General features: G+C 46.7%; 3 protein-coding genes across 4 annotated transcripts in view; 1 reads left to right on the top strand and 2 right to left on the bottom strand.

The window, feature by feature from the left end:
• Nucleotides 1–1217: 1217 nt before the first annotated feature.
• zgc:101765 (uncharacterized protein LOC450036 homolog) lies at nt 1218–3054 on the bottom strand. Of its 2 annotated transcripts, none has more exons than XM_041238092.1 (2): nt 2955–3054; nt 1218–2278 (listed from the first exon to the last, which is right to left on the bottom strand). In XM_041238092.1, exon 2 carries the CDS (start codon nt 2192–2194, stop codon nt 1337–1339), a length of 858 nt encoding a protein of 285 aa, XP_041094026.1. In that variant the 5' UTR covers nt 2195–2278; nt 2955–3054; the 3' UTR covers nt 1218–1336. The 2 variants fall into 2 exon arrangements, with proteins under 2 accessions (XP_041094026.1, XP_041094027.1); XM_041238093.1 differs by having other exon boundaries at nt 1218–2232; nt 2955–3048.
• Nucleotides 3055–4952: 1898 nt separating this feature from the next.
• Nucleotides 4953–20902, top strand: ppp2r5b (protein phosphatase 2, regulatory subunit B', beta). The gene is made up of 13 exons (XM_041238086.1): nt 4953–7513; nt 11609–11805; nt 12137–12238; nt 12401–12493; nt 12990–13120; nt 13661–13720; nt 15190–15298; nt 15767–15820; nt 16387–16437; nt 16696–16815; nt 17218–17345; nt 18353–18454; nt 19127–20902. The coding sequence occupies exons 1-13, from the start codon at nt 7321–7323 to the stop codon at nt 19311–19313; spliced, it is 1527 nt and encodes a 508-aa protein (XP_041094020.1). The 5' UTR covers nt 4953–7320; the 3' UTR covers nt 19314–20902.
• Nucleotides 20903–24403: 3501 nt separating this feature from the next.
• The window catches only part of gpha2 (glycoprotein hormone subunit alpha 2), a 2099-nt gene continuing 837 nt past the window's right edge, over nt 24404–25665 (bottom strand). The window contains exons 2-4 of the mRNA XM_041238041.1: nt 25312–25420; nt 24835–25019; nt 24404–24505 (exon numbers count right to left, since the gene is read on the bottom strand). Of these exons, the coding sequence (XP_041093975.1) occupies nt 24404–24505; nt 24835–25019; nt 25312–25420 (396 nt within the window). The remainder of the gene's footprint in view (nt 24506–24834; nt 25020–25311; nt 25421–25665) is intronic.

Below are 25665 nucleotides of genomic sequence, written 5' to 3'. Positions count from 1 at the left end.
TTGACAGCAACCCCCCCAACTAGTCTTGGACTGTTGTTTATCTTAGAGGCGCTTTGTACAGACCCTCTGAAGGGCTGTTCTGGGACAAGTCCAAAAAGACTCAGACCCCACCCCCTGTGGTTCTTCGAACCTCTTGTTGTTTTATCTTAGAGGCGTTGTACAGACCCTCTGAAAGGCTGTGCTTGGAAAAGTCAACACTTCCACTCAGACTCTTGCGGTCAGGAAAACGAAGACCGAGTTACCACAGAGAACATTTTTCAGTAGACGGGCTAAAATGTACACCAGTTAAAAATGCTCCGAAAATAGTAGCCTGCCCTTCAAATGTGGCCGCTAACGGGCTAATGAACTCCTAAGTTTACTGCAGTGAGAAATCCCAGTTAGGCACGTGCCAGTTCACCATGGTAGCCGTTTCAGAAGGGAGTAGTGCCACAGTTTGCGAATGTCATTGTTAGCTACCTTGGGAGCATCAGTTAGATTTTGCAAAAAATAATAATAATAATCAAACACAGATTGAGCCTCCTGTCCTGTCAAGGCACAATAAGATCTGGGATACAAAACCAATGATGAACGAACTATGACATCACTGTGCAATAATGTGATGATGTCACCGCGTGACAGCGTTTGCTGATTTTGAAAGTTGTTGTTTTTTTTCGTGATTCCAAAAGCACATTCCAAGTACCTGAGATTGAATTTTTTTTTTTTTTTTTAAAGATGTACGCAGGCTCCTGGGTCAGAACACTTAAAATTCAAAAACGCAGCTGTAGAAATTTGAATGTCGGATATATATTTTTTATTGTTGGCTGATAGAGAGTTTTAAAACATGAACATTTCTGCAGAGTGATCCCGGGTGCAAGACAATTGTAAATACATGGTGAGAAATATTTTCTACTGATCACAAGACAAACTAAATGTTAAGCCTTTATATTGCATTTAATTGCAAAAAAATATTACTGGAATGTGTATGATAACACTTGTTCTCTTTTTAGAAACACTGTCAATCTTGTGTTTTTTTTCTACTGCAATAAGTGAGCGTTGTGTGGTGGTAATAAAGAATTTTATGAACTATTATCAAGGATTTATTTGTGTGTGTGTCATCAGCAAGTAGCTTCTGATTTAAGATTATTTGTTTTTCAGCTGTCCCCCTTCATTGAAGGGAGCTCTGAACCCCAGGACTGGGTGCAGCAGCAGCAGGGCTAGTGTGAGTTTCTAACCCTGCTCAAACTCCTGGCTCCTGATCATTTCAATATTAATAATAATAATACTAGACTTCATTGAGGGGAGCTCTGAGCCCCAGGGCTGGGTGCAGGGGGGCTAGCGCTGGTTCGAAGCTCCTTGACTACGCGACTCCTTGCGGGTCCCAACAGTAGCGCGTCCCCGAGTCCAGCGAGCTCAGCTCCAGCACGTCCTCGGGCGACAGGGCCAAATCAAGCGCCCGGGCGTTCTCCGCGATGCGCTGGGGGTCTCCGGACTTGGGAATGACCCCCACCCCTTGTCGGAGGGCCCAGGCCAGCAGGACCTGGGCGGGGGTCTTTCCGTGCCTCTCCGCCACCTCCCGCACTTTGGGCTCCGTGACCAAGCTGCCGGTCCCAAGGGAGGAATAGGCTTGGAGGTGGATTCCCGTTTCCCTGCAGAAGCTCAGGAGCTCCCTCTGCACAAGCCTGGGGTGGTACTCCACCTGCAGCACTGCTGGGCACACCTTGCAGCTGCCCAGAAGCTCCCTGAGGTGCGTCAGGGTGTAATTAGACACCCCGATGGCTCTGAAGCGCCCGCTCCCGTACATTTCCTCCAGAGCCTTCCAGCTTTCCCGTCTGACCTCGTGGTTTCTCAAATCCTCCGACTGCCAGCCTTGCTTGCCAGGCCAGTGTATGAGGTACAGGTCTAGGTAGCCCCAGCCCAGCTTCTGCAAGCTGGCCTCGCATGCAGCTCGGGCTTCGCGGCCGTGGTCCTTGGGAGCCAGCTTGCTGGTGATGAAAACGTCCGTCCTGGCCAGCCCGTGCCTGGGCAGCAGCTCCCTCAAGGCTCTGCCCACGTCCCCTTCGTTCCGGTAGACTGCCGCGGTGTCGAACGAGCGGTACCCCTGTGCCAAGGCTGCGTCCAGCGCCCGGTACACCGCTTCGTACCCCTGCAGCTTAAACGTGCCCAGCCCCAAAACTGGCATCCGTACCCCGTTGTTCAGCTCCACGGTTTCCGACATTCTATGGGATGTGTTTTTTTTGTGGGGGGGGGGTTTTGCTGCCGAAAGAACAGAAACTTGAGTTCAGTGTGTTCTGGGGAAGGGCTGTAAAATAAGTCATTTAGTGAGAGGGTAGATTTTCACAGTGAAAGCATGATACAGCACAGGGAAGCACTGCAAAGCACAGAGAGGTCTGGTAAAGCATAGGGGAGCATTGTAAAGCACAGAGAGGTCTGGTAAAGCATAGGGAAGCATTGTAAAGCACAGAGAGGTCTGGTAAAGCATAGGGAAGCATTGTAAAGCACAGAGAGGTCTGGTAAAGCATAGGGAAGCATTGTAAAGCACAGAGAGGTCTGGTAAAGCACAGGGAAGCATTGTAAAGCAGGTCTGGTAAAGCATAGGGAGGGAAGCATTGTAAAGCACAGAGAGGTCTGGTAAAGCATAGGGAAGCATTGTAAAGCACAGAGAGGTCTGGTAAAGCATAGGGAAGCATTGTAAAGCACAGAGAGGTCTGGTAAAGCATAGGGAAGCATTGTAAAGCACAGAGAGGGCTGGTAAAGCATAGGGAAGCATTGTAAAGCACAGTGAGGTCTGGTAAAGCATGTTAATAAACTCTGGTAGATGCACAGTACAACCTCGTAACAAGCACTCTTGTTTGCATTTGCCTTGTTAAAACGACACGTGAAACAGTTACAAAACGTACGCGAGCAGCGAACCAAAAATGACCAAAAAAAAAAAGCTTCTTATTTATTTATGGAAAGCGCATAAGGAAGATACTCACCCGCTCCGGTGCGGTCCAAACCTCGGGCGTTATTGTGAATTAAACTCGGCTCTGCCCAGCCCAGCCCAGCCCAGCCCTCCGGCGTGCGTCCCAGGAACGCGCTCACGTCACTCCGCGCAAGCGGCGGGTTGCCTTGGAAACGCTGCCACACCCTCTCCAGCGGAGAGTGAAAATAATAGCAAGTGAGTGTGTGTGTGTGTGTGTGTGTGTGTGTGTGTGTGTGTGTGTGTGTGTGTGTGTGTGTGTGTGTGTGTGTGTGTGTGTGTGTGTGTGTGTGTGTGTGTGTGTGTGTGTGTGTGTGTGTGTGTGTGTGTGTGTGTGTGTGTGTGTGTGTGTGTGTGTGTGTGTGTGTGTGTGTGTGTGTGTGTGTGTGTGTGTGTGTGTGTGTGTGTGTGTGTGTGTGTGTGTGTGTGTGTGTGTGTGTGTGTGTGTGTGTGTGTGTGTGTGCGTGTGTGTGTGTGTGTGTAGTTCCTGTTTGATTGTTGCTCTATTTAACCCTGATTTTATTGTGTTTTGCAACAGCTCTTGTCTGTGCTGTGATCTTTTGTAACGGCAGAAAGTCGGCCTGGATATGAATAGTTTGTTTCGCCAGAGCTGTAGTTACGCATAATATCCACTAGAGGGCGCGCTTATTCTCCTTTAGCGGGCTAATGGTACGATAGAACATACAAAAATAATATTGCGATAAAATAGCTTTGTTGTCTATAAAAACAGACCATAGACATTTCGCACCAAAATCAGGGTCTAGTGCCGTATATTATAAAGACATTTCAGAGGGCTGGGTCTCATCAATATCAGGGTCTAGTGCTGTATATTATAAAGACATTTCAGAGGGCTGGATCTCATCAATATCAGGGTCTAGTGCTGTATATTATAAAGACATTTCAGAGGGCTGGATCTCATCAATATCAGGGTCTAGTGCTGTATATTATAAAGACATTTCAGAGGGCTGGATCTCATCAATATCAGGGTCTAGTGCTGTATATTATAAAGACATTTCAGAGGGCTGGATCTCATCAATATCAGGGTCTAGTGCTGTATATTATAAAGACATTTCAGAGGGCTGGATCTCATCAATATCAGGGTCTAGTGCTGTATATTATAAAGACATTTCAGAGGGCTGGATCTCATCAATATCAGGGTCTAGTGCTGTATATTATAAAGACATTTCAGAGGGCTGGATCTCATCAATATCAGGGTCTAGTGCTGTATATTATAAAGACATTTCAGAGGGCTGGATCTCATCAATATCAGGGTCTAGTGCTGTATATTATAAAGACATTTCAGAGGGCTGGATCTCATCAATATCAGGGTCTAGTGCTGTATATTATAAAGACATTTCAGAGGGCTGGATCTCATCAATATCAGGGTCTAGTGCTGTATATTATAAAGACATTTCAGAGGGCTGGATCTCATCAATCATCAGGGTCTAGTGCTGTATATTATAAAGACATTTCAGAGGGCTGGATCTCATCAATATCAGGGTCTAGTGCTGTATATTATAAAGACATTTCAGAGGGCTGGATCGCATCAATATCAGGGTCTAGTGCTGTATATTATAAAGACATTTCAGAGGGCTGGATCGCATCAATATCAGGGTCTAGTGCTGTATATTATAAAGACATTTCAGAGGGCTGGATCTCATCAATATCAGGGTCTAGTGCTGTATATTATAAAGACATTTCAGAGGGCTGGATCTCATCAATATCAGGGTCTAGTGCTGTATATTATAAAGACATTTCAGAGGGCTGTGTCTCATCAATATCAGGGTCTAGTGCTGTATATTATAAAGACATTTCAGAGGGCTGGATCTCATCAATATCAGGGTCTAGTGCTGTATATTATAAATACATTTCAGAAGGCTGTGTCTCATCAATATCAGGGTCTAGTGCTCTCTCTCTCTCTGTCTCTCCCCCTCTTTCTCGTTGAACTTTATCATTGGAATGACGTCAGTGTACAGCACCGTTGCAGAAGCTATATTTAAGATAGCAGCAATAGGCTGCGTGGGGCTCAGATGCTTTGCAGTAAAGGGCTGCGCGGTGTCAGGCTGGTATCTCGTACCTTATACTAGTGCCCAGTAAGAAAAAAAAAAAAAAAAGCGTGCATTTATTGCACTGCACGTCAGCTGGGAGCATTGCACAACTGACAATAGATTTACCGAACCGAGTATGAATGGATTCGATTCGGTGAAACGACGGGAGATCAGGAGCTGGCTGACGGGGGGAGAGAGACCGGCATCTGGGGGAGAAAACGGTGGAAGAGAAGAAGGAGGGCGCGTCTGAGCGGCTTTGAATTCGGGAATACCAAACCAAGCCGCTGCGGCCGGCAATCTCAACAGAGCAGGATCGAAGAAGGGAAAAAAAAAAGACTAGGACACCCGAAGATTGTGCCTATTGTCGGGTCAAGCAGAGGAGGAGACGCGGCCGTGCGCAATTGGAAGATAGAAACATATCAGCATTGGGCTGACAGTGTATGAAAATTGGAAAATTATTATTTTTTTCTTTCTGCACAAGGGCACCACACGGGGAAGAGGACGCACATCCGATGCCTGGGCTGCAGACCGCACATGAAAGCGCTTGCACGGGTTCTTCGCTTCTGCAATGGTAGCCGGTCTTCAATCGGACACTGCGAGAAGAGAAGATTCTGTTCGCCGTGTTTTTAACCCTTGCACAGACTAACAAACAGGCAGCGTTTGATCAAGCAGAAAAGAAAAATAAAAAAAAACGCTGTTAATTTAATAAGTGGGGAGAATTTAAACATATTTATTAAGTTGGGAATCTCTTTGTCTTATTATTATTTCTTTATTGACAGGAACGGTGTTACATTTTGGCTAGTGGGTATACTTTTATGAAATAAATAATAATAATAATAATAATAATAATAATAATAATAATAATAATACCAGCTTGCTAAATTGTTCGGTGCTAGTAAGCATTTAACTATAATTAAAGAGAACAGATCTGTATCAAGGTTAACGAACACGCCTCTTATAGTAATACGCATTCGTAGGTGGCGAGAACAGCGCGTTTTGTTATCATAGAAACGTGTTTTTTTTGAGGGGGGGGAGAGGAAGCAGTGCTTTCTGCTGGATAATGACACACTGTACTATTTTGCAAGCAAAATATACAGCGTTTTAACTTGAAAGGGTCCCTTACACTGTGTGCAAGCGCTGTGCGCACACATACACACACGCACACACACACACACACACACGCACACACGCACACACACACACAACCATTGAATTGAGCATTCGCTTACGTCATCGCTTTTAGCATGGGGGGAATTCAAAACGAAGCGATGCTGCTTGACCAGGCTAGCGACATTAATCTGTGATTTGCATTGCCTGTGATATAGCAAAGCCCCGGGTTTAGACGCGCTAGCAAGCAAGACTATATAGCTATACAGTAATAATAATAATAATAATAATAATAATAATAATAATAATTTCACAAAACGTTGCAGTATATACATAGAAGGAAAAACTAACAGATATCATATGTGCTTTTAATAATTGTGTATTATAATTGAATGAAACTGGGGGGGGGGGGGGGGGGTGAACGGTCCCATGCATAAATTTTCTCCCGGGTGCAGCGCTGCACGGCTAAACTAACAACAAAAGCGACCCCTTAGCTGTAACGGGTGCTAAAACTCAGCGTGTATTTAACAGTGTGCAGCGTTTCCCTGGCCGGCTGTGCTGTGCAGTAGTGCGCTGCTATCCGAGTCTCGCTTATACTGCAGCCGAGCCCGCACGCAGCCGCAGCATCTGCACTGGAACTGCTGTGCTTCTCAAGACGTGCATATGCGCACACGTTTGTTTGGTTTTTTTTTTTCAAAACCGAAACGGGAGCCAGAGTGGTTGTTTTTTATTTATTTATTTTTTCTCTTGTGCACACTTGTTATCGTTACAACACGCCGCATGCATCCTTCGGTAACCTGCAGCTCCTGCCTTTGAACCCAACACCGGAACACGTGCGTGGGGTGTGCGGGGCGCGCCCACCAAGCATCCCCCACTTCTGGGCTCTGGGCGAGAAGAAGGCACCTGTGTGAAACGACCCCTGGCTTATTCCTGAGTGTTATTATTATTATTATTATTATTATTATTATTATTATAGACCCGTATAGACGCTTGGCAACCGGCTGCCTTGGTAAAAACTACAAAGTCACTCTTCTGTGATTGGTAACGTGTGGTTTTTTTTTCATTGAAGATTCACATTGCGTCACTCCAGACCAGCCCTCTCTGTCTCCGGTCCCTCCCTGCCTTCCCTACCTTCCCTACCTATCTCCCTTTGTGACTGTGCGCCTGGTATCTTCTTTTAAGGAGTTTATTTTTTAGTTTTTCTTGGGTGTTCATTTGTGCCATACCATGGAGACCACCAAGCTACCCCCGTGCAGCCCTAGCTCCCCCACGACCGGCTTCACCGTGCCCAGCGCCGAGAAAGTGGACGGGTTCCCCCGGCGTTCAATGCGTCGAGCCCGGCAGAGGCGATCCCACAGCTCGTCTCAATTTCGATATCAGAGCTCGCAAGTGGAACTCACTCCCCTGCCGCTTTTAAAAGGTAAGCATGCATTATTATTATTATTATTATTATTATTATTATTATTATTATTATTATTATTATTATTATTATTGTTCTAGGTCCTGTTGTGTATATTTTTTGTGTTACCGGCATATCACGGAAAGCATAATATTTAGCAACAAATTAATATTATTATCACTAGTAGTGATAATAATAATAATAATAATAATAATAATAATAATAAATAATAATAATAAAAAAAATAATTATGATTATGGTGACGATGATAATAATGATAAAAGAATATTTGGTTTATTTTTATATATATATTTTAAAAAAAAAAGGTATTTAGTTCATCTATTTTGCATTGTAGCCAAATGGGCAAATAAATTCAACATATATTTGTAATGCTTTTTGTTGTTGTTATTTGTACTGCTGTAGTATTTCCTTCGTGCATCTTTAAAAACGCGTACACGATTTCTTAGGAATCTCGGGATGTGTAGAAATGCGAGGGCAGTGACAGCGAGGGTCTGGGAATGAAGCTAGAAATCCGGGGCTGATGTCAGGGGTACTGAGCGCTGGCAGATTCGCCATTCCACACTCTACATGCATGGAAATAAAAACAGAAGTGCCTGCAACAACCCCTCTCCTCTCCCTTCTCCCCTCTCTCTACTCTCCTGTCTCTCTCCTCTCCCTTCTCCTTCTCTCCACACTCCTGTCTCTCCCATCTCTCCTCTCTCTACTCTCCTGTCTCTCTCCTCTCCCTTCTCCTTCTCTCCACACTCCTGTCTCTCCCCTCTCCCCTCTCTCTACTCTCCTGTCTCTCTCCTCTCCCTCTCCTTCTCCTTCTCTCCACACTCCTGTCTCTCCCATCTCCCCTCTCTCCACTCTCCTGTCTCTCTCCCCTCTTCCTCTCCTCTCACACCGCTTCATCTTCTCATCCCTCCCCTAACTCTTCTGCCCTCCCCTTTTTCTCACCCCTCCCCTTCCAGTCCCTCACTCCTCCCCCCTCTCCTTCTCCTGACCTTTCACCCTCGCCCCCTCCTTTCTCCCTCCCCTTCTCCCTTCTTCTCATTTCCCCCCTTCCTCCCTCTGTCTCTCCTCTCTCCTCCTTTCACAGCACATGCTGTTCCCCAGCCTCCCTCCTCCCTCACAGTCAGCAGCCCTGCTGCGAGCACCTGGTGTTGTGTGTGTGTGTGTGTGTGTGTGTGTGTGTGTGTGTGTGTGTGTGTGTGTGTGTGTGTGTGTGTGTGACCAGCTGAGCAAATCAGTAGCAGCAACAGAGGCACAGAGGCTCCTACTCAGGGCATCTTTCCCTATCCCCTGTGCATGTACAGAGCTTCACCTGTCTCCATAGCGATGCCATCCTGCTTCTTTATTCACTTGCTCTTCCTTTGTCTTTTTCAGGGTGTTTGCGGTTCGGTCTCAAAGGTTCTGGGTTCTGTTTATCCAGAATTGATCCGTTAGGGCTTTTAGCGATTGAAATAAGGCAGCAGTGTGATCCATTCCAGGTTTTACTGCTACCAGCTTGATTAGCCCCCAGTGGGGAACAAGCTCAGGTGTGTCTGATTATTAAACTCGCAGCGAAACCAGGGATGGGTGACAAAGGGTTATGACAGGAGAGAAGCTGGCAAAGGGGCGGGGATACCCTCCAAATGACCAAGGAAGCTGTTATCCGAAAGCAGGGCTTGCAAACTGAGATTTCATGAACTCTGCATAGTACCAGATGTTGTTGTTTATTTATTTTTTAAACACTAGCATCTTTTTATTTTAGTTTTATCTTTTTTAAACTTTCACAGCCTTTCCCAGTCCCAGCTATCCGTTTCTCAAGTAAAGAAACAGCTCTGAATCCACAAACGAGGCTTGTGTTACACTGTAGGCAATTCTGTCTCCCACGCAGGGCTGAGCAAAACAGAAAAATCAATACCCGCAGCAAACAGCCTGGCCTGGCCCATATATATATACACACAAGCGCTTTCTGTCCTGTTTCTCATCCTGCCTGCTTTTTCAGGAGCAGCGGCTTGAAACCTGGTTCCGGGAGACCTAGTTTGCGGTCGCTGTACCAAACCCCCCCCCCCCGAGTCTCACCCCGGCGTGCCGCACAGCGTCCTGAAACCCGGTCTCCTGAAACCAGAGACGTTTCCTGCTAATTTGCGAGGACAAACTGATTTTCTGCAAGGAAGCAATCACCGATCTCTTTTATAGAGCCGCCTGCATGAAAACACCTCTGGGTGCGAGAATCTCAATCTCCGCTGGTTTCCAAGCCCCACCCCGACTCGTTTCTGTGCCAGTGGATTTCCCTTTGAAAGAATAGACTGGCGTTGAACTGAAACAGGATATCCTGAGAGACAGCGAGCAGGTTGGGGATCTGTGCTGAGATTCTAATGCACTAATAAACGGGAGAGGGAAGGAGGGAGGGAGAGAGACAGAGAGGAGAGGCAGAGGGGAGGGAGAGGGAGGGAGAGGGAGGAGAGGAGTGGGAGAGGCAGAGGGGAGAGGGAGGGAGGGAGAGGGGGAGGAGAGTGGGAGAGGGAGAGGGAGAGGGAGGGAGAGAGAGAGAGAGAGAGAGAGAGAGAGAGAGAGAGAGAGAGAGAGAGAGAGAGAGAGAGAGAGAGAGAGAGAGAGAGAGAGAGAGAGAGAGAGAGAGAGAGAGAGAGAGAGAGAGGGAGAGAGAGAGGGAGAGGGAGAGAGAGAGGGAGAGAGAGGAAGGGAGAGAGAGAGAGGGAGAGAGAGAGAGAGTGAGGGAGGAGAGGGAGAGAGAGATAGAGGGAGAGGGAGGAGAGGCAGAGAGAGATAGGGAGGGGGAGAGAGAGAGAGGGAGAGAGAGAGAGAGAGGGAGGGATTGGTGGATGGAGGGATGCGATGACGTCAGTGATTTCTCCAGGGCTCATCTTCACTGGCTCGTTCTATTTTTAGTCGTGGCAGTGCGATGATGTAACTAGAATTCTCCTTGCTCTGTTTTTATTTTCTGCCCCCTTGCCAGTTTTGTATAAAACATTTAGAGGCCATTTAGCCTCTCTGCAGGACAAAGCATCTACCCCAGCCCGGTACGTATTAACCCAGATCTTTCAGCCTCTCCGATCACAACAGCGTTGCTGTAACAGTTCAGAGAGCTTACTGTGAAAAACCTGGCTTTTATAAAACAATCGATTTTGTCAGCGCTGTAGTGTGCATCTCCCCTGAGCTAGCTGAGCCACCTCTAACCGAAACGATATGACAGGCTCTAGATGGGATTCCAAATAAAACGTCACAAAGGCTCCCATTCACAGCACAACGCGCCTCCAGCATTTGCTGAATACTTCTGTGGGCAAGATGATCCATTTACTACCAATGCAGATTAACTGGGCTGTACTGGGAGCTCATTTTTCTCCAGACCTGCCTTTACCTGTTTTTTTTTTAGCTTGTCTGGAGAATCCTAGCTGCCGGGCACCAAAACAGCCGTTTCTTCATTCCATTCAAATCACGTGACAGTGTGACCTTTCAACTCCGCCAGCACCCGCCTGCCCAACCTGTATGTTGGCACAGAGAGAGTCGACAAGATTTTTTCTGTTGTTGATTATTCTGTATTCATTAGCAACCAATAGAGGATGATAGTTTCTAATTGGGAAACTTTCAAAACAAAGCAATTAAAAAAAAAACAAAAAAAACGATTTGGACCCTGGTCAATCCTGCTATGGACCCAGGGTGTAATCTCCTGCTCCCTCTAGTGGAGGCTGGGTGGTCCGGCCGTTAGAGAAAAGGGGTCTTGATACCAGGAGGTTCAAATCCCGGCTGGGCCACCGACTCCCTGTGTGTGTGTGTGTGTGTGTGTGTGTGTGTGTGTCAGTGTCAGTGTCAGTGTGTGTGTGTGTGTGTGTGTGTGTGTGTGTGTGTGTGTGTGTGTGTGTGTGTGACCCTGAGCGAGTCACTTCACCTCCTTGTGCTCCGTCCTTCGGATGAGACCCAAAACAAACGAGGTCCTATTGGAAGAGACTCTGCAGCAGCAGCAGCGGTTGTTGATGAAGCAGAGTTCACCCTCCTAGTCTCTGCAAATCGCTTTGGATAAAAGTAATAATAATAATAATAATAATAATAATAATAATAATAATAATCGTAGCGGACGTGCCTAACCCTGCGTTGTCTCTCCTCTCCCAGACGCCCCCGTGTCGGAGCTGCATGATCTGTTCTGTAAGAAGCTGCAGCAGTGCGGCGTGCTCTTCGACTTCCTCGACTGCGTGGCGGACCTCAAGGGCAAGGAGATCAAGCGGGGGGCTCTCAACGAACTGGTGGAGACCGTCGCCACCAACCGGGGCGTCCTGATCGAGCCAGTGTACCCCGAGGCTGTGAAGATGGTGAGATAACAGGGCTGCCATTGCAGAGCAGGGAGAGCCAGCCCAGGGTTTACAATGCATCCTGGGAATCCTAATAATAATAATAATAATAATAATAATAATAAAATATGACTGCAGACGTCTCGTCCCTCTCGGGGGTCCCAAATGTTCCGTAGACCCCTTAGACCTAATAATAATAATAATAATAATAATAATAATACTCCCATTGCAGAGCATGGAGAGCTAGTCCAGGTTCTTCGTTCTCCCATCGCAGAGCAGTTTGGGTGACCCCCCTGAGAGCACCTCTGTCTCTTCACAGCCGAACCCGTTCCTTCTCCTCTTCTCCCCTCAGATCTCGGTGAATATCTTCCGTACTCTGCCGCCGAGCGAGAACCTCGAATTCGACCCCGAGGAAGACGAACCGACACTGGAAGCCTCCTGGCCTCACCTGCAGGTATGGAGCTCCAGGGCCTGGGGTGGGTTCTGAGCCAGGCTCAAACATGGCGGTTCTCTGCCTCACGGCTTCAGCTGTGCCTGGCTGAGCTGCCCCGGAACGCAGTCTCTCTCAGTGACCCCCTGGAGGTAACCCTGCCTCCTTCTGTCTCTCCTCCCCCAGCTGGTCTACGAGTTCTTCCTAAGATTTCTGGAGAGCGCCGACTTCCAGCCGTCGGTGGCCAAGCGATACATCGACCAGAAGTTTGTGATGCAGGTAAGATTCTGGGTGCATTCAAAGTATTCTGCGTTGTAACCAACCCCAAGCGCTGCTGTATCGTACAGTCTCTGCACCCCTTTGCATGCAAAGCTTAGACGCTGGATTATCTCCGTGTGCGTCGGCAACATTTTCACCAGACAACTCCTGCTTGGTCAGTTTTATTACCACTTTCTCGGGGCAATTAAACATTCTTTCACTGACAGCAGCAAACACTGCCCATATTAATTATTAATTATTATTATTATTATTGATAATTGATCATTCAGCAGACGCTTTTATCCAAAGAGACTTGCAGAGACTAAGGGGGGTGAACTCTGCTTCATCAACAACCGCTGCTGCTGCTGCAGAGTCTCTTCCAATAGGACCTCGTTTGTTTGGCGTCTCATCCGAAGGACGGAGCACAAGGAGGTGAAGTGGCTCACTCAGGGTCACACACACACACACACACACACACACAGAGCCGGGATTTGACCCTCACGTTTTTTCCTTACAGCTGCTAGAGCTGTTTGACAGCGAGGACCCGCGCGAGAGGGAGTATCTGAAGACCATCCTTCACCGGGTCTACGGGAAATTCCTGGGACTGCGAGCTTACATCCGCAAGCAAATCAACAACATCTTCCTGAGGTCAGGGGGGGGGGGGGGGGGGGGGGGATTGTCGCCTTAAAAGAGCAGCTGGAGGGAGCGAGAGTTATCAACGTTATATCACTCGTGTTTAGATTCAACCTGGATATCTTGTTTTTTTTTTTTTTTTTTTAAAGACCCCTCTGTGGAGTAGAGCTCTCAGTCTGGCGTGCCCTGTACAAAACTGCGCCTCCTGGTGGATGCAAAATGTATATCAAGCTAGAAATGCCCCATATTAAAAGCATGCAGTGTTTTATTCTTCCTCTAGGGGGCGTTGCAAGTGTGGGGAGGAGGGTTTAAAGGTTACACTCAGGTGAACCAGAGAGCTCTGTCGGGTTAGACCGGATTTCAAGAGCTCCGTTAAAGCCAAACTTTTTGAAAAAAAAAAATCCCCAGGCTTTGCCGACTTAAAAAAGTGACGCAAAATCTGAACATCACGACCGCTCTTGAGATGACTCGTTGCAAAGGGTTCTCGCGGTCTGCTTGGCTGGAATCGTTTGCCAGGCTGCCTGCCTCTGTCCTGACCGCTGTTCTGTCTTTTAGGTTCATCTACGAAACCGAGCACTTCAACGGGATAGCAGAGCTTCTGGAGATCCTAGGCAGGCAAGTACCACTGAGCGTGCCTTCTTCCACTGAAACGCAGAATAGTTCAATACAGCTGCATTCCTGTTCGCCACTCAGGCTTCAGGTGTGCAGCTTTTAAAGAAGCGCATGCGATTGCAGAGACAGATTCTCATTTTAAAACATCCGCTACTGCACTGTTATTATTATTATTATTATTATTATTATTATTATTATTATTATTATTATTAACAAGTCACTCAGCAGAGGCTTCTATCCAGAGAGACTTGCAGAGACTAGGAGGGTGAACTCTGCTTCATCAACAACCGCTGCTGCTGCTGCAGAGTCTCTTCCAATAGGACCGCGTTTGTTCGTCTCGTCCGAAGGACGGAGCACAAGGAGGTGAAGCGACTCTCTCAGGGTCACACACACACACGCACACACGCACAGCGAGTCAGAGAGGATTGAACTGGGAACCTCCTGGTATCAAGACCCCTTTTCTCTAACCACTGTGACCAGCGAGCCTCCTCCTAGCTATTGCAAGCTGCGGCCTCTTTAAAGAAATCTTCTTCTAGGATATCGGAATGAAAATTGACAAAATGACAGTCCATTTACAGAAGCCCCTCTTCCTCTTCCTCCCCTGGGCGTTTTGAAAGGCATCGCCGTGGTGATTCACTGCACACCTCCAGAGTTTTGGTTCTCATGTTATTTTTAGCCTGTCCGCCCCCACGGCTCTGCTTCTGTGCAAGCGAGATCGAGTCTTGTTTAAAATAAAATTAAAATAAAAAAAGAACAGGCAAGACAGCCCAGGGGAGCAGAATCCAACATCTTCAAGTTTTATAGAAATGCATTGAAGAGCTGGAAATAATTCAGCCCTATAGAAAGGTTAAACGAGTGAATGAGTTAAATAAATCATTTCTGCAGATTGTGCTGGAAAATAAATTCTAGTCGATCCTCGTATTAGTTTCCTGGTCTGCTGTTGAGTGGAGCTTTCCAGTACCACTAAATGTGCTCCCGCTGCACAGCAGTGTGATCCAGTCCTGCTTTCACTAGGAGTTTAATAATCAGACTCCCGCTGCACAGCAGTGTGATCCAGTCCTGCTTTCACTAGGAGTTTAATAATCAGACTCCCGCTGCACAGCAGTGTGATCCAGTCCTGCTTTCACTAGGAGTTTAATAATCAGACTCCCGCTGCACAGCAGTGTGATCCAGTCCTGCTTTCACTAGGAGTTTAATAATCAGACTCCCGCTGCACAGCAGTGTGATCCAGTCCTGGTTTCACTAGGAGTTTATTAATAAGACACACCTGAGCTTGTTAGCTAGACACACTGGGGGCTGATCAAGCTGGTAATAAAACATGGACTGGATCACACTGCTGTGCAACAGGAGTTTTTCCCATCTCTAAAACAGGGCAGATCAAACCGCCTCTGTGTTTAACTGCAGGTACAGCGAAGGGCTTTGTCATTCAAGGCTAGAGAACCGTTGCTTTGAAGTGTGTTTTTGTCTTCCAGCATCATCAACGGCTTCGCTTTGCCTCTGAAGTTGGAGCACAAGCAATTCCTGGACCGAGTCCTGATTCCGCTCCACACGGCGAAGTCTCTGTCTGTGTTCCACGCGCAGGTACGCGGGCCCCTTCTCTTCCCAGTCTACCCTCTTCAGACGGGCAAGGAACCGAGATTACAATAACTGACAATAACACCGACCCAGTCTCCCCTAGCCCTCTGCACTCAATCAGTAACGCTGGCTGAGCTCAAATGGGCTCTCACTAGCTTTCACCAGATTTCAGCTTCTTCTCATCGGTCCTGACTTTTCATTCTTAGTGCACTGGCTTTGAAGTCAATGTTATTAACAAAGCAACACGATCACCAGCCCCACCCTTTAGAGGAACGCTAGCACAGCCTTTGCAATCTGTTTCCTTACTTCTTACTAGCAATGGCGACAGCGTGAATGTCTTCAAAACCGTTAATGCATTTCTCTTACTGCCTCTCTCTCTCTCTCTCTCTCTCTCTCTCTCTCTCTCTCTCTCTCTCTCTCTCTCTCTCTCTCTCTCTCTCTCTCTCTCTCTGTGCGTGTGCGTTTGTTTTTCAGCTGGCATACTGCGTGGTACAGTTCATGGAAAAAGACTCAACCGTTACAGAATATGTAAGGATTTTTTTTTTTATAAAACAAAAACGTTTTGAATCTCTGTCTGCAAAGCGTAGTCAAGTCAGGAGAACAGAGTGCGTGCAGAGTTCAAAGTTCAGCTTCAAATCCACACACACACACACACACACACACACACACACACACACATACACGCATTTAGGTAAGATATGTAAGACAGGCTCTTGAGAAAAGCGCCCTGAACCCTCTCCTGGCGACAGACCCTCTCCGCACCCGAGATTTCTCCCCAGATCACCCACGCATCGTTCTCTGTTTATAACTGGGCTGTGCGTGTGTTGAGCCCCAACGAAGACAGGAAACTACGTGAACGAATGGAAGTCATCAATGGAAAAAACTTGCTAGAGCAGCGATGGGTATTCATTTGCAGACATCAAATTAGTCTCCTTACCAAACTTTTCCAGACATAACTAATGCGCTTAGAAACGACCCTTATAAATACAGCGATCGAGATACTGAGAGATCAGCAGTAGACAACTCAGTAGGGCCTCAATGTGGTTTTCTTCTTGAGTCTTTATATATATATATATATTTATCTTCCTTTTCAGGTAATCAGAGGTCTCCTGAAATATTGGCCCAAAACCTGCACTCAGAAAGAGGTGTGTTAGCCCATTAACTAATTTTGCACTTAATAAAAAGCTGTCCAGCCGTTTAAAAACATCTTGATAATGCATCATCTGCTCTGCAGCCGAAGGTTATTTGGGAAGGGTATAGTTAGCATGCTGTGGTCCCGTTCTACCAAGGGCAGCCTTGTCACTTTGCAGCTGCCCCCGGCGCTACCATTGCCCCTCAGGATGCCCGGCAATGGGCAAATTTGACTCAAATCCAGCCTTAGTGACGTCGTCTCTCCCCTGCAGGTGATGTTCTTGGGAGAGGTCGAGGAGATCTTGGATGTGATCGAGCCCTCCCAGTTCGTCAAGATTCAGGATCCTCTTTTCAAGCAGATCGCTTTCTGCGTCTCCAGCCCCCACTTTCAGGTGATTTGTGGGTTTCGTTTTCACCGTTTCGAGAGTCAAAAACCGCAGGTGCCTCGTCGATGTCCTTTTTAGGACCCACCTGCCCGAAAACGCCTCTGGGTGCGAGAATCTCAGTTTCAGCTCGGGAATCACCTCTCCGGTGTGAAAGTGCGCCAGGCAGCTTTGTGCTTTTAAATTAGGCAAAACGCTTCTTAAAAGTCATCAATTAGACGATCGCTTGCCTGTCCTGATCACTTTCCCAGATTTTCAGTCTCTAAGCAAAGCCGCAGAAGCGGCGGGGTGCTATGATGCGCTTGCACGTTGCTGGGTGCCTCAAGGCTCCCCCCCCCCCCCCCCCCCCCCCGATTCAGTCAGTCTGTGTGATTGCAGCCTCGCTGCCCTGCTGACTCTCTCCCTGTGCAGGTGGCGGAGCGCGCTCTCTACTTCTGGAACAACGAGTACATCTTGAGTCTGATAGAAGACAACTGCAGCATCATCCTGCCCATCATCTTCGCTACCCTGTACAGAGTCTCCAAGGAGCACTGGAACCAGTGAGTATCTCGGGCAAAGAGGCCAGGGGACTGGTAACAGGGGTTCAAACCATCATGGGACTGGTTCACCTGCTATAGCACTGTCAACAGCACAGCATGGGACTGATTCACCTGCTATAGCACTGTCAACAGCACAGCATGGGACTGATTCACCTGCTATAGCACTGTCAATAGCACAGCATGGGACTGATTCACCTGCTATAGCACTGTCAATAGCACAGCATGGGACTGATTCACCTGCTATAGCACTGTCAATAGCACAGCATGGGACTGATTCACCTGCTATAGCACTGTCAATAGCACAGCATGGGGCTGATTCACCTGCTATAGCACTGTCAATAGCACAGCATGGGACTGATTCACCTGCTATAGCACTGTCAATAGCACAGCATGGGGCTGATTCACCTGCTATAGCACTGTCAATAGCACAGCATGGGACTGATTCACCTGCTATAGCACTGTCAATAGCACAGCATGGGACTGATTCACCTGCTATAGCACTGTCAATAGCACAGCATGGGACTGATTCACCTGCTATAGCACTGTCAATAGCACAGCATGGGACTGATTCACCTGCTATAGCACTGTCAATAGCACAGCATGGGACTGATTCACCTGCTATAGCACTGTCAATAGCACAGCATGGGACTGATTCACCTGCTATAGCACTGTCAATAGCACAGCATGGGGCTGATTCATCTTCTTTCCACGTTCATGACAGTTTTGCGTGTTTCCTGGGATGTGATTCATTAAGTTCACGCTGAAAGATTCATAAAAACCATTCTATGCTGAGACAAAAATAGAGTCAAACGCCTACCTGGTGTAAATTAATATCAGCTACACTGTGTTATATATGAAACTGGCATTGTAACCCTGCACTGCCCTCCCAACAGCTGTAAGTGGATAAAGGCGCCAGGCTGGTGTGTGGCTGTCCTCCTGTGTGTGTGTGTGTGTGTGTGTGTGTGTGTGTGTGTGTGACTGTGTGCTTCTCTCTCCTTGTGCTGCAGGACCATCGTCTCTCTGATCTACAACGTCTTGAAAACCTTCATGGAGATGAACACCAAGCTGTTCGATGAACTCACTGCATCCTACAAAGTAGAGAAACAGAAGTAAGTGATCAGAGAGCTCTTTGCAGGGCTGGGAATCAGACTCCTATTGCTCAGCAGTGTGATCCAGTCCAGGTTTTACTGCTACCAGCTTGATCAGCCCCCAGTGTGTCTAGCTAACAAGCTCAGGTGTGTCTTATTATTAAACTCCTAGCGAAACCAGGAATGCAAACTGCTGTGTCTTATTTCCATCTCAAAGCAGGAGCAAACTGCTGTGTCTTATTTCCATCTCAAAGCAGGAGAGCTCTCGTGTGCAACACACTCCCACTACAAGCGATTACATAAAGGCATGTTTAAAAAAAAAAAAAAAAAAAAAAAAAATTTTTTCAATTTAGGCTTTGAAAGAATCGAACGTTTCAGACTGGTGTCGAAGGGACAGAGTCCCAGAGACCAAAAAAAAAAAAAAATAGCCCTGCATTTTTTGATCTCAAGAAACGAATAGGACTCGACACAGAGCTGGCAATTACATACAGGCCTCGGAGGAGGAGTCAAACAAAGGGGGTCCTATTGGAAGAGACTCTGCAGCAGCAGCAGCGGTTGTTGATGAAGCAGAGTTCACCCTCCTAGTCTCTGCGAGTCTCTCTGGATAGAAGCCTCTGCTAAATGATAATAACCCTAATGAATACAGACTCTGGCCGGGTAATTTAGCCCCTTGCGTTGTTTTTGGTTTCCCAGAGAGCAGAAGAAGGAGAGGGAGAGGCAGGAGCTGTGGAGGAAGCTGGAGGATCAGAGGATACGGAAGCTGCAGAGTCTGGGAGAGGCGGAGATGAACCGACTCAACCTGCAAATCAGCCAGAACGACCAGAGAGGAGAGGCCAACAGCAGCGCGGACGGACCGAACAGACCGGCCAGCAAAACCTAGAACCCGCCCAGGCCAGCGGGACCTTACCCAGAACCCCATCGCTGGACCGGCACCACGGCCTGGCTCCAAAACCATTAGGACTTTTATTACATAATAATAATGATATTAATAATGTTAATAGTTGCAGTGTATAGGACAAAAACACTAGGGGGAGCTGTTTCAACAATACAGCAACAGTTCTGCAGCACCTAGAATTTTAGGATTGAGAGACATAAGTAAGAGAAAATAATCATTCGAATCTGACCCCCGGGCTATAGCACAACTACATCCCCTTTCAGAAACGAACTGGACCAGGGTTCCGCTGAAACTCCAAACTCTTAACTCAGATCACTCAGATAGATGACAGATAGTCACACAGATCAAACACTGGACCTTGTTGTCGTCATTTAGAAATACAAAGGGGCAAAAAAAAAAAACACTAAGCCAAGCAGAAAACCATTTCGGCTCTAGTGCCTTTTTCAGACTTAGTTACAGTGTCTTACCTTTCCTGTTGCGAGCGCGGCACACCTGGGCTGTGACCCAAATCTTCCAAACTTCCGGATGGCAATTTTAAACTGTCTTTCTTTTTTTTATTAGCCTCTTATTAACTTTTTCTCCTGCTGTTTTTCAAATACAGCTGGGTAGATCGCTGGGGCCCGGTCACTTCCTGCGCTGTAGGTCACACGTTTTTTTTTTTTTTTTTGGGGGGGGGGGGGGGGGGGTTAGCAATAACCGAAGAGTTTAATTCTATCACGTTTCTCTTGTTTGTGAGTTCTGTATCGTGTCGGGTCTCCAATGTGTATTATACTGGACTCCCCAGACTAATGCAGGCCCTGTAATATCAGCTCTGTACGAATGTGAAACCCAACGGAACCCAAATGCCCCACCAGAACTGGAAAACTATGAACTGGGATGCCGTTTTACCAGCCGAAATGCTGCCGTCCGCTCCTGAGAATTGGACAAAGCCTTAGCATTCGCGTCTTAACTCTGTCTGCCTGCATTCCATTAATGCATTGAAATCTAACATTGATGTGTCTTGAAGTGCGCCCCCTAGAGTTTGACAGCCGCATGCACATGATACATATTGTGTTTGGCTAGAGAAGTAAACTGTGTATATCCAGGCCTCCGTGCATGCTGTAAGGAACAGGACTGTGAAACCATCTGCCTGTACGTTTGCATTGCGTTGGGATAGAGTCTATCAGTTGGATTTTGACTCTTATCAGCTGGTTCCAGTTTACAGAGCTTCAAGGAGCTTCAAAAGGGGGGGGGGGACTCGATTGAAGTATTTTGTTTGTTTTTTTTTAAATAGAAAGGAGTTGACAAAGTGAACCCGGGCAGATGTTTTCAGCGCAGCACAGAAGCGTTTCAGAAGGGGATAGTTAGCACCCTGCGGTCCCGTCCTACCAAGGGCAGCCCCCGGCCCATTGCAGCTGCCTTCCTTCCCAGTAGCGCGCAGAAATAACCCAGTTCGGATTGTGTAGCATTGTTTGCTGGTGGATGAATGGTTTTTGCTCCCCGGTGTGTAAAACTGCTAGCAGCTTCCTTCTGTTTTGCTCCGTATGGAGCTCACACAGGAATGTGTCCAGTGAGTTTTCAGAGCAGAGCGGGAGACAGCCAGGTTCCTGCTGAATAAAATACATTGTATTACCATGGAAAGGCAGGGCATTCTGAGTTTGTTTTTTTTTTTTTTTAAGGTGTACAGTTTTATTTATTTATTTATTTCAAGGAAAAAAAAACTTTTAATAGTTTTGAGATCCCCCCCCCCCCCCCCCAGTGCATGTTAAAAAAAACAACAAAAAAAAAAAACAGTTATTGCATGCAGAAAGCCATGCAAGGTTTTTTTTTTTTTTTTAAATCGATTAGACGAAAAAAAATAAAAAAAAATAAAACAAGATTCAACATTTAACACTTGGGCGTCTTCACCGGCTTAAGAATCGAGAGCAAGGGAAAGCATTTCTGATTGGAGCAAATGTCTGTCTCCGCCCACTAAAGGCGGGGCTTGGGTTCACTGTCCCCGCCCCCTCCCACCTTGCCTCTTTTGATTGGTTTGTTAAGGAGAGAAGCTCATTAAGAATGCAAAGCTCATTCTGAGATAGATGGCAGTTTTCAGCAATGTGTGTGTATATATATATATATATATTATATATATAATTTATTTTTAAACAGATACAAAATTTAAAAACGACCCCGCAGAAGATGCCATTACTGACAATTCAGGAGCATAATAATAATAATAATAATAATAATAATAATGATGATGATGATGATGTCACCAGAATGACGTCACATTTCAACCTGCATCACGCTGATGATGCAATTAACCCCTGCAGCTACAGGCGGGGCTTACTGTAAAACGGACCCTCAAATACTTTTAATAAGCAGCAGCAGCCATGCGTTATAAACGACCAGAGCCCCCGGGGCGTGTGTGCCCCCTCCCGGCTTATCAGTATAAACCGGCTTTTGTCTTGTTTTTATGTTTTGTGCAGATAGTGTGTGTATTTATCAGGGGACCCCCGTTGCTGCTGTAGTTTTGATTTGCTGAGCGGATGAAATCAAATGGAAATGGAAATCTAGGGAGATTGCCAACACAGGCGATTGAGTGATTGCTAATTGAATATGTGGTTTAATAGACCGCGCATGCAGTTTTAAAACAGTAAGCGGAAAGGAAGACGCGCAGCCGCACACGCGGTAACACGAGTGGGTTTTCAGAAGCTGTTTCGGATAATTAAAGCACAGAGCGGTCTGACGCGTTTCCACACAGGAGAGCCTGGTGTTTCCACAGCGCGGATTACTGAGCGGGGATTGAGATTCTCGCACCCAGAGGTGTTTTCATGCAGGCGGCTCTATAAAGGAGATCAGCGGCACGTCTGGAGCTGCTAGATTTGCACACTGCTGTCCACACCCAGACTGAACCTGGGAGACAATGCAGCCTTTTAGAACTGGAACTCAGAACCTCAGAACTGGGTCGGGGTTCTCAGAACAGGCATCTGCAAGTCACCCAGGTTTTCATGCAGACGGGTCTGTGAAGGAGATCGAGGACACAGCTGGAGGGGCTCTGATTGATCTGCACCCCGCTGTGTGTGTGTGTGTGTGTGTGTGTGTGTGTGTGTGTAGATCAGATCTCTGTTGTGTAATTTATATAATTTTAAAACCTGATGGATGTTTCCAAAGCCACTCATGCAAAATGCGTTTTTTTTTTTTCTTGAGCAGTGCAGTCTCCTATTTGTATATTTGTAGATTTATAACCTCTAGGCAGATATTTTGTGATATCTTTTAGAATGCATTACCCAGTCACTCAGTCTCTTAAAAGAAATGCTCAGAAACGTTAGCCACACGCACGCACACACACACACACACACACACACACACACGCACGCACGCAGACACACACACACACACACACACACACACACACACACACACACACACACACACACACACACACACACACACACACACACACACACACTGACACACACGCACGCACACAGGCACGCACACACACACACACACACACACACGACACACTGCACACACGCACACACACACACACACACACACACACACACACGCACGCACACACACACACACACACACACATACACACACACACACCTGTTCAGGACTTTGCTGTCATTATATTATTATTATTATTAATAAGTTGAATAAAAAAAAAATATTATATGAATAATAATAAAACAAACAAACAAACCAAATCGATTGGGCGTGTATTAATTTGTTTGTTATCTGTGATATAGAAACGCATTTCCCTGGCTACGAACAGCCTTCATTCATTCGGGGCAGGTACTGTGTTCTGTTACCCCGCAGGACTCTCAGTGTGAAGTGAGGGAAGCGAGATATAATTTGGGGTGAGGGGCGGGGGCGTGGCGGCCCAAACCCGGATTCTGCTGATTCTCTTTAAATATCGCTCACGATGCAGTGGTCGTGCAGTCCCGCCTGCGACCGACAGAGGGAAGCAGAGTCACAATAAACTACTCCTCCTCTGGAAGTCACTGGCGTTTGATAAATGTGTATTTAAAAAAAATAAAATAAATACAAAGTCTGACTTCATTAACCGTAATATAAAATATTGTATTTACAGGGGTCCCCCGTCCCCCCGACCCCCAACCCTGCTCCCGCAGGGCCCCAAGTTACAAGAACCAAGACATTCATTCATTCATTCATTTATTGATTTAATTAAATACAATCAAGTTTAATAAACATTTTCAAGCAAGAATAACAAAGGCATAAAAACAAACATTTTAATAACGTATTGCAATCATTTTAAACGTTCTTTGAATTTCCACCAACCATGTTTAAAATTATTAATAATAATAATAATAATAATAATAATAATAAATAATAATACCTAATAATAATGGATTTTTTTTTTTTAGTTTTTTTACATTAATTTGGACAGAAGAGGGCGGGGCTCGGCTCTAACCCCGCCCATCGACGGCTCCTCATTAATAATTCATGACTGGGGCGGGGCCGGGTGTTAGTTTTTTGGGGTTTTTTTTCAAATGAATTTATACAGCGCATCTTTTTCAGCTCATAAATATAAGCGTGTACATTCTTTAGTCAAAGAGTGGGATTATTGTTGTTATTATTTAAATACAAGCAGAATGGGACCCCTAATGGAAACTTCTCAACAAATTTTTATCCCAGTTGGAACTGTTTAGTAGCAACTACACTGTGTAGATCTGCCACGTTTAACCCACTATAGTACAAATCATACTGCTCTGCTGGTACATCAGACCTCTCTCTCTCCCCCTCCCTCCCCTCTTCCTTCCTCCCTCCCCATCCCTCCATCCCCTCTCCCTCCCTCCCTCCTTCAGTCCCATCTCCTCTTCCCTAGAGGGAGTGAGAGGGAGGAAGGGAGGGGTGGAGGAAGAGAGAGGGTGAGGGGTCCCCACCTCCCCCCATCCCTCTCCTCCTCCTCCCCTCCCTCCCCCTCCCTCCCTCCTCCCTCTCTCTCCCTCCTTCCTCCCTCCCTCCATCCCCACCTCTCTCCCCCTCCCTTCATCCCTCTCTCTCTCCCTCTCCCTCCTTCCTTCTCTCTCCGTCCCCACCTCCCTCTCTCTCCCCCTCTCTCCCTCCCTCCCTCCCTGTCAGTATCGAGACAGCCTGCACATGTCACACTGACAGGCCTCCGCAGTGTAGATGTCAATCACCTCTCGTCTCTCCCCTTCACAGTGCAGACGGACTTTGATCTACAGAGAAGACAGTAATAGCAAAAACCGAACCATTAAATAATGCAAGAAACGTGGCCCTGGGGGGGCTTTTAAAGAAAAGGGGGGTCTTGATACCAGGAGGTTCAAATCTCAGCTCAGCCATTGACTCGCTGTGTGTGTGTGTGTGACTCTGGGCTAGTTCATTTGTTTTTTTTTTAAACTAAAAGTGCGCATCAGCACTTAAAACCACTCTCTGTTTCCAAGTCTCTCTCTCTGGCTTGCCAGACGCTGCCTTTTCACTACACAGGTTTCAAAAGACTGCTAAACCCCTCCCCGAAGCCTGATCCAGACTCCTGTCTCAACCTCACCTTCTGTATCTTGCTGATGGTGCAGCACTGGGACACAGAGGTGATGTTGTGCTGGAAGTTGCTGGCCAGCAGGACCGAGTACTTGGAGGGGAAGGCGCTGGATTCGCAGAACCCCACGCAGGCCTGGACCACGTGCGTGCCACGGCAAGTCCCGCGACGGTCGCTCCTTATCGTCACGTTGAAGGCTGAGCAGAGAAAACGATGGATGCAAGACTATTGCGCTGCTAGTGTATGTCATTGGAGATAGATAACACATTGTAATCTTAACTTGTCGCCTCCTAGTTCATACTGTATTCTAGTAGTGTTATAATTTGCACTGGCTGTAAACTGCACTGTGTTTAAATATGAAGCTTGCATTGTAACCCTGCGCTGCCCTGTAACACCTGTGCGACCTTGCCAATAATAATAATAATAATAATAATAATAATAATAATAATAATAATAATAATAATAATAATAAAGCTGAAGTTCACGTACGATGCAGGTGACAGCCAGGTCCCAGGGCTTCGTAGTTCCAGCTCTCTGATATCATGATTACAAAGAGGAACGCCACGGCGATCAGAGTGCGGGCAGCAAGCATGGTGACCTGCACATTGTAAAGCACAGAGAGGTCTGGTAAAGCATAGGGAAGCATTGTAAAGCACAGAGAGGTCTGGTAAAGCATAGGGAAGCATTGTAAAGCACAGAGAGGTCTGGTAAAGCATAGGGAAGCATTGTAAAGCACAGAGAGGTCTGGTAAAGCATAGGGAAGCATTGTAAAGCACAGAGAGGTCTGGTAAAGCATAGGGAAGCATTGTAAAGCACAGAGAGGTCTGGTAAAGCATAGGGAAG

This window comes from Polyodon spathula, chromosome 47 (assembly GCF_017654505.1).
Source record: "Polyodon spathula isolate WHYD16114869_AA chromosome 47, ASM1765450v1, whole genome shotgun sequence".
NCBI classification, from domain to species: Eukaryota; Metazoa; Chordata; class Actinopteri; order Acipenseriformes; family Polyodontidae; genus Polyodon; species Polyodon spathula.
The sequence above is the reverse complement of the archived record's forward strand: the minus strand, read 5'-3'. Positions and strand labels throughout refer to the sequence as shown.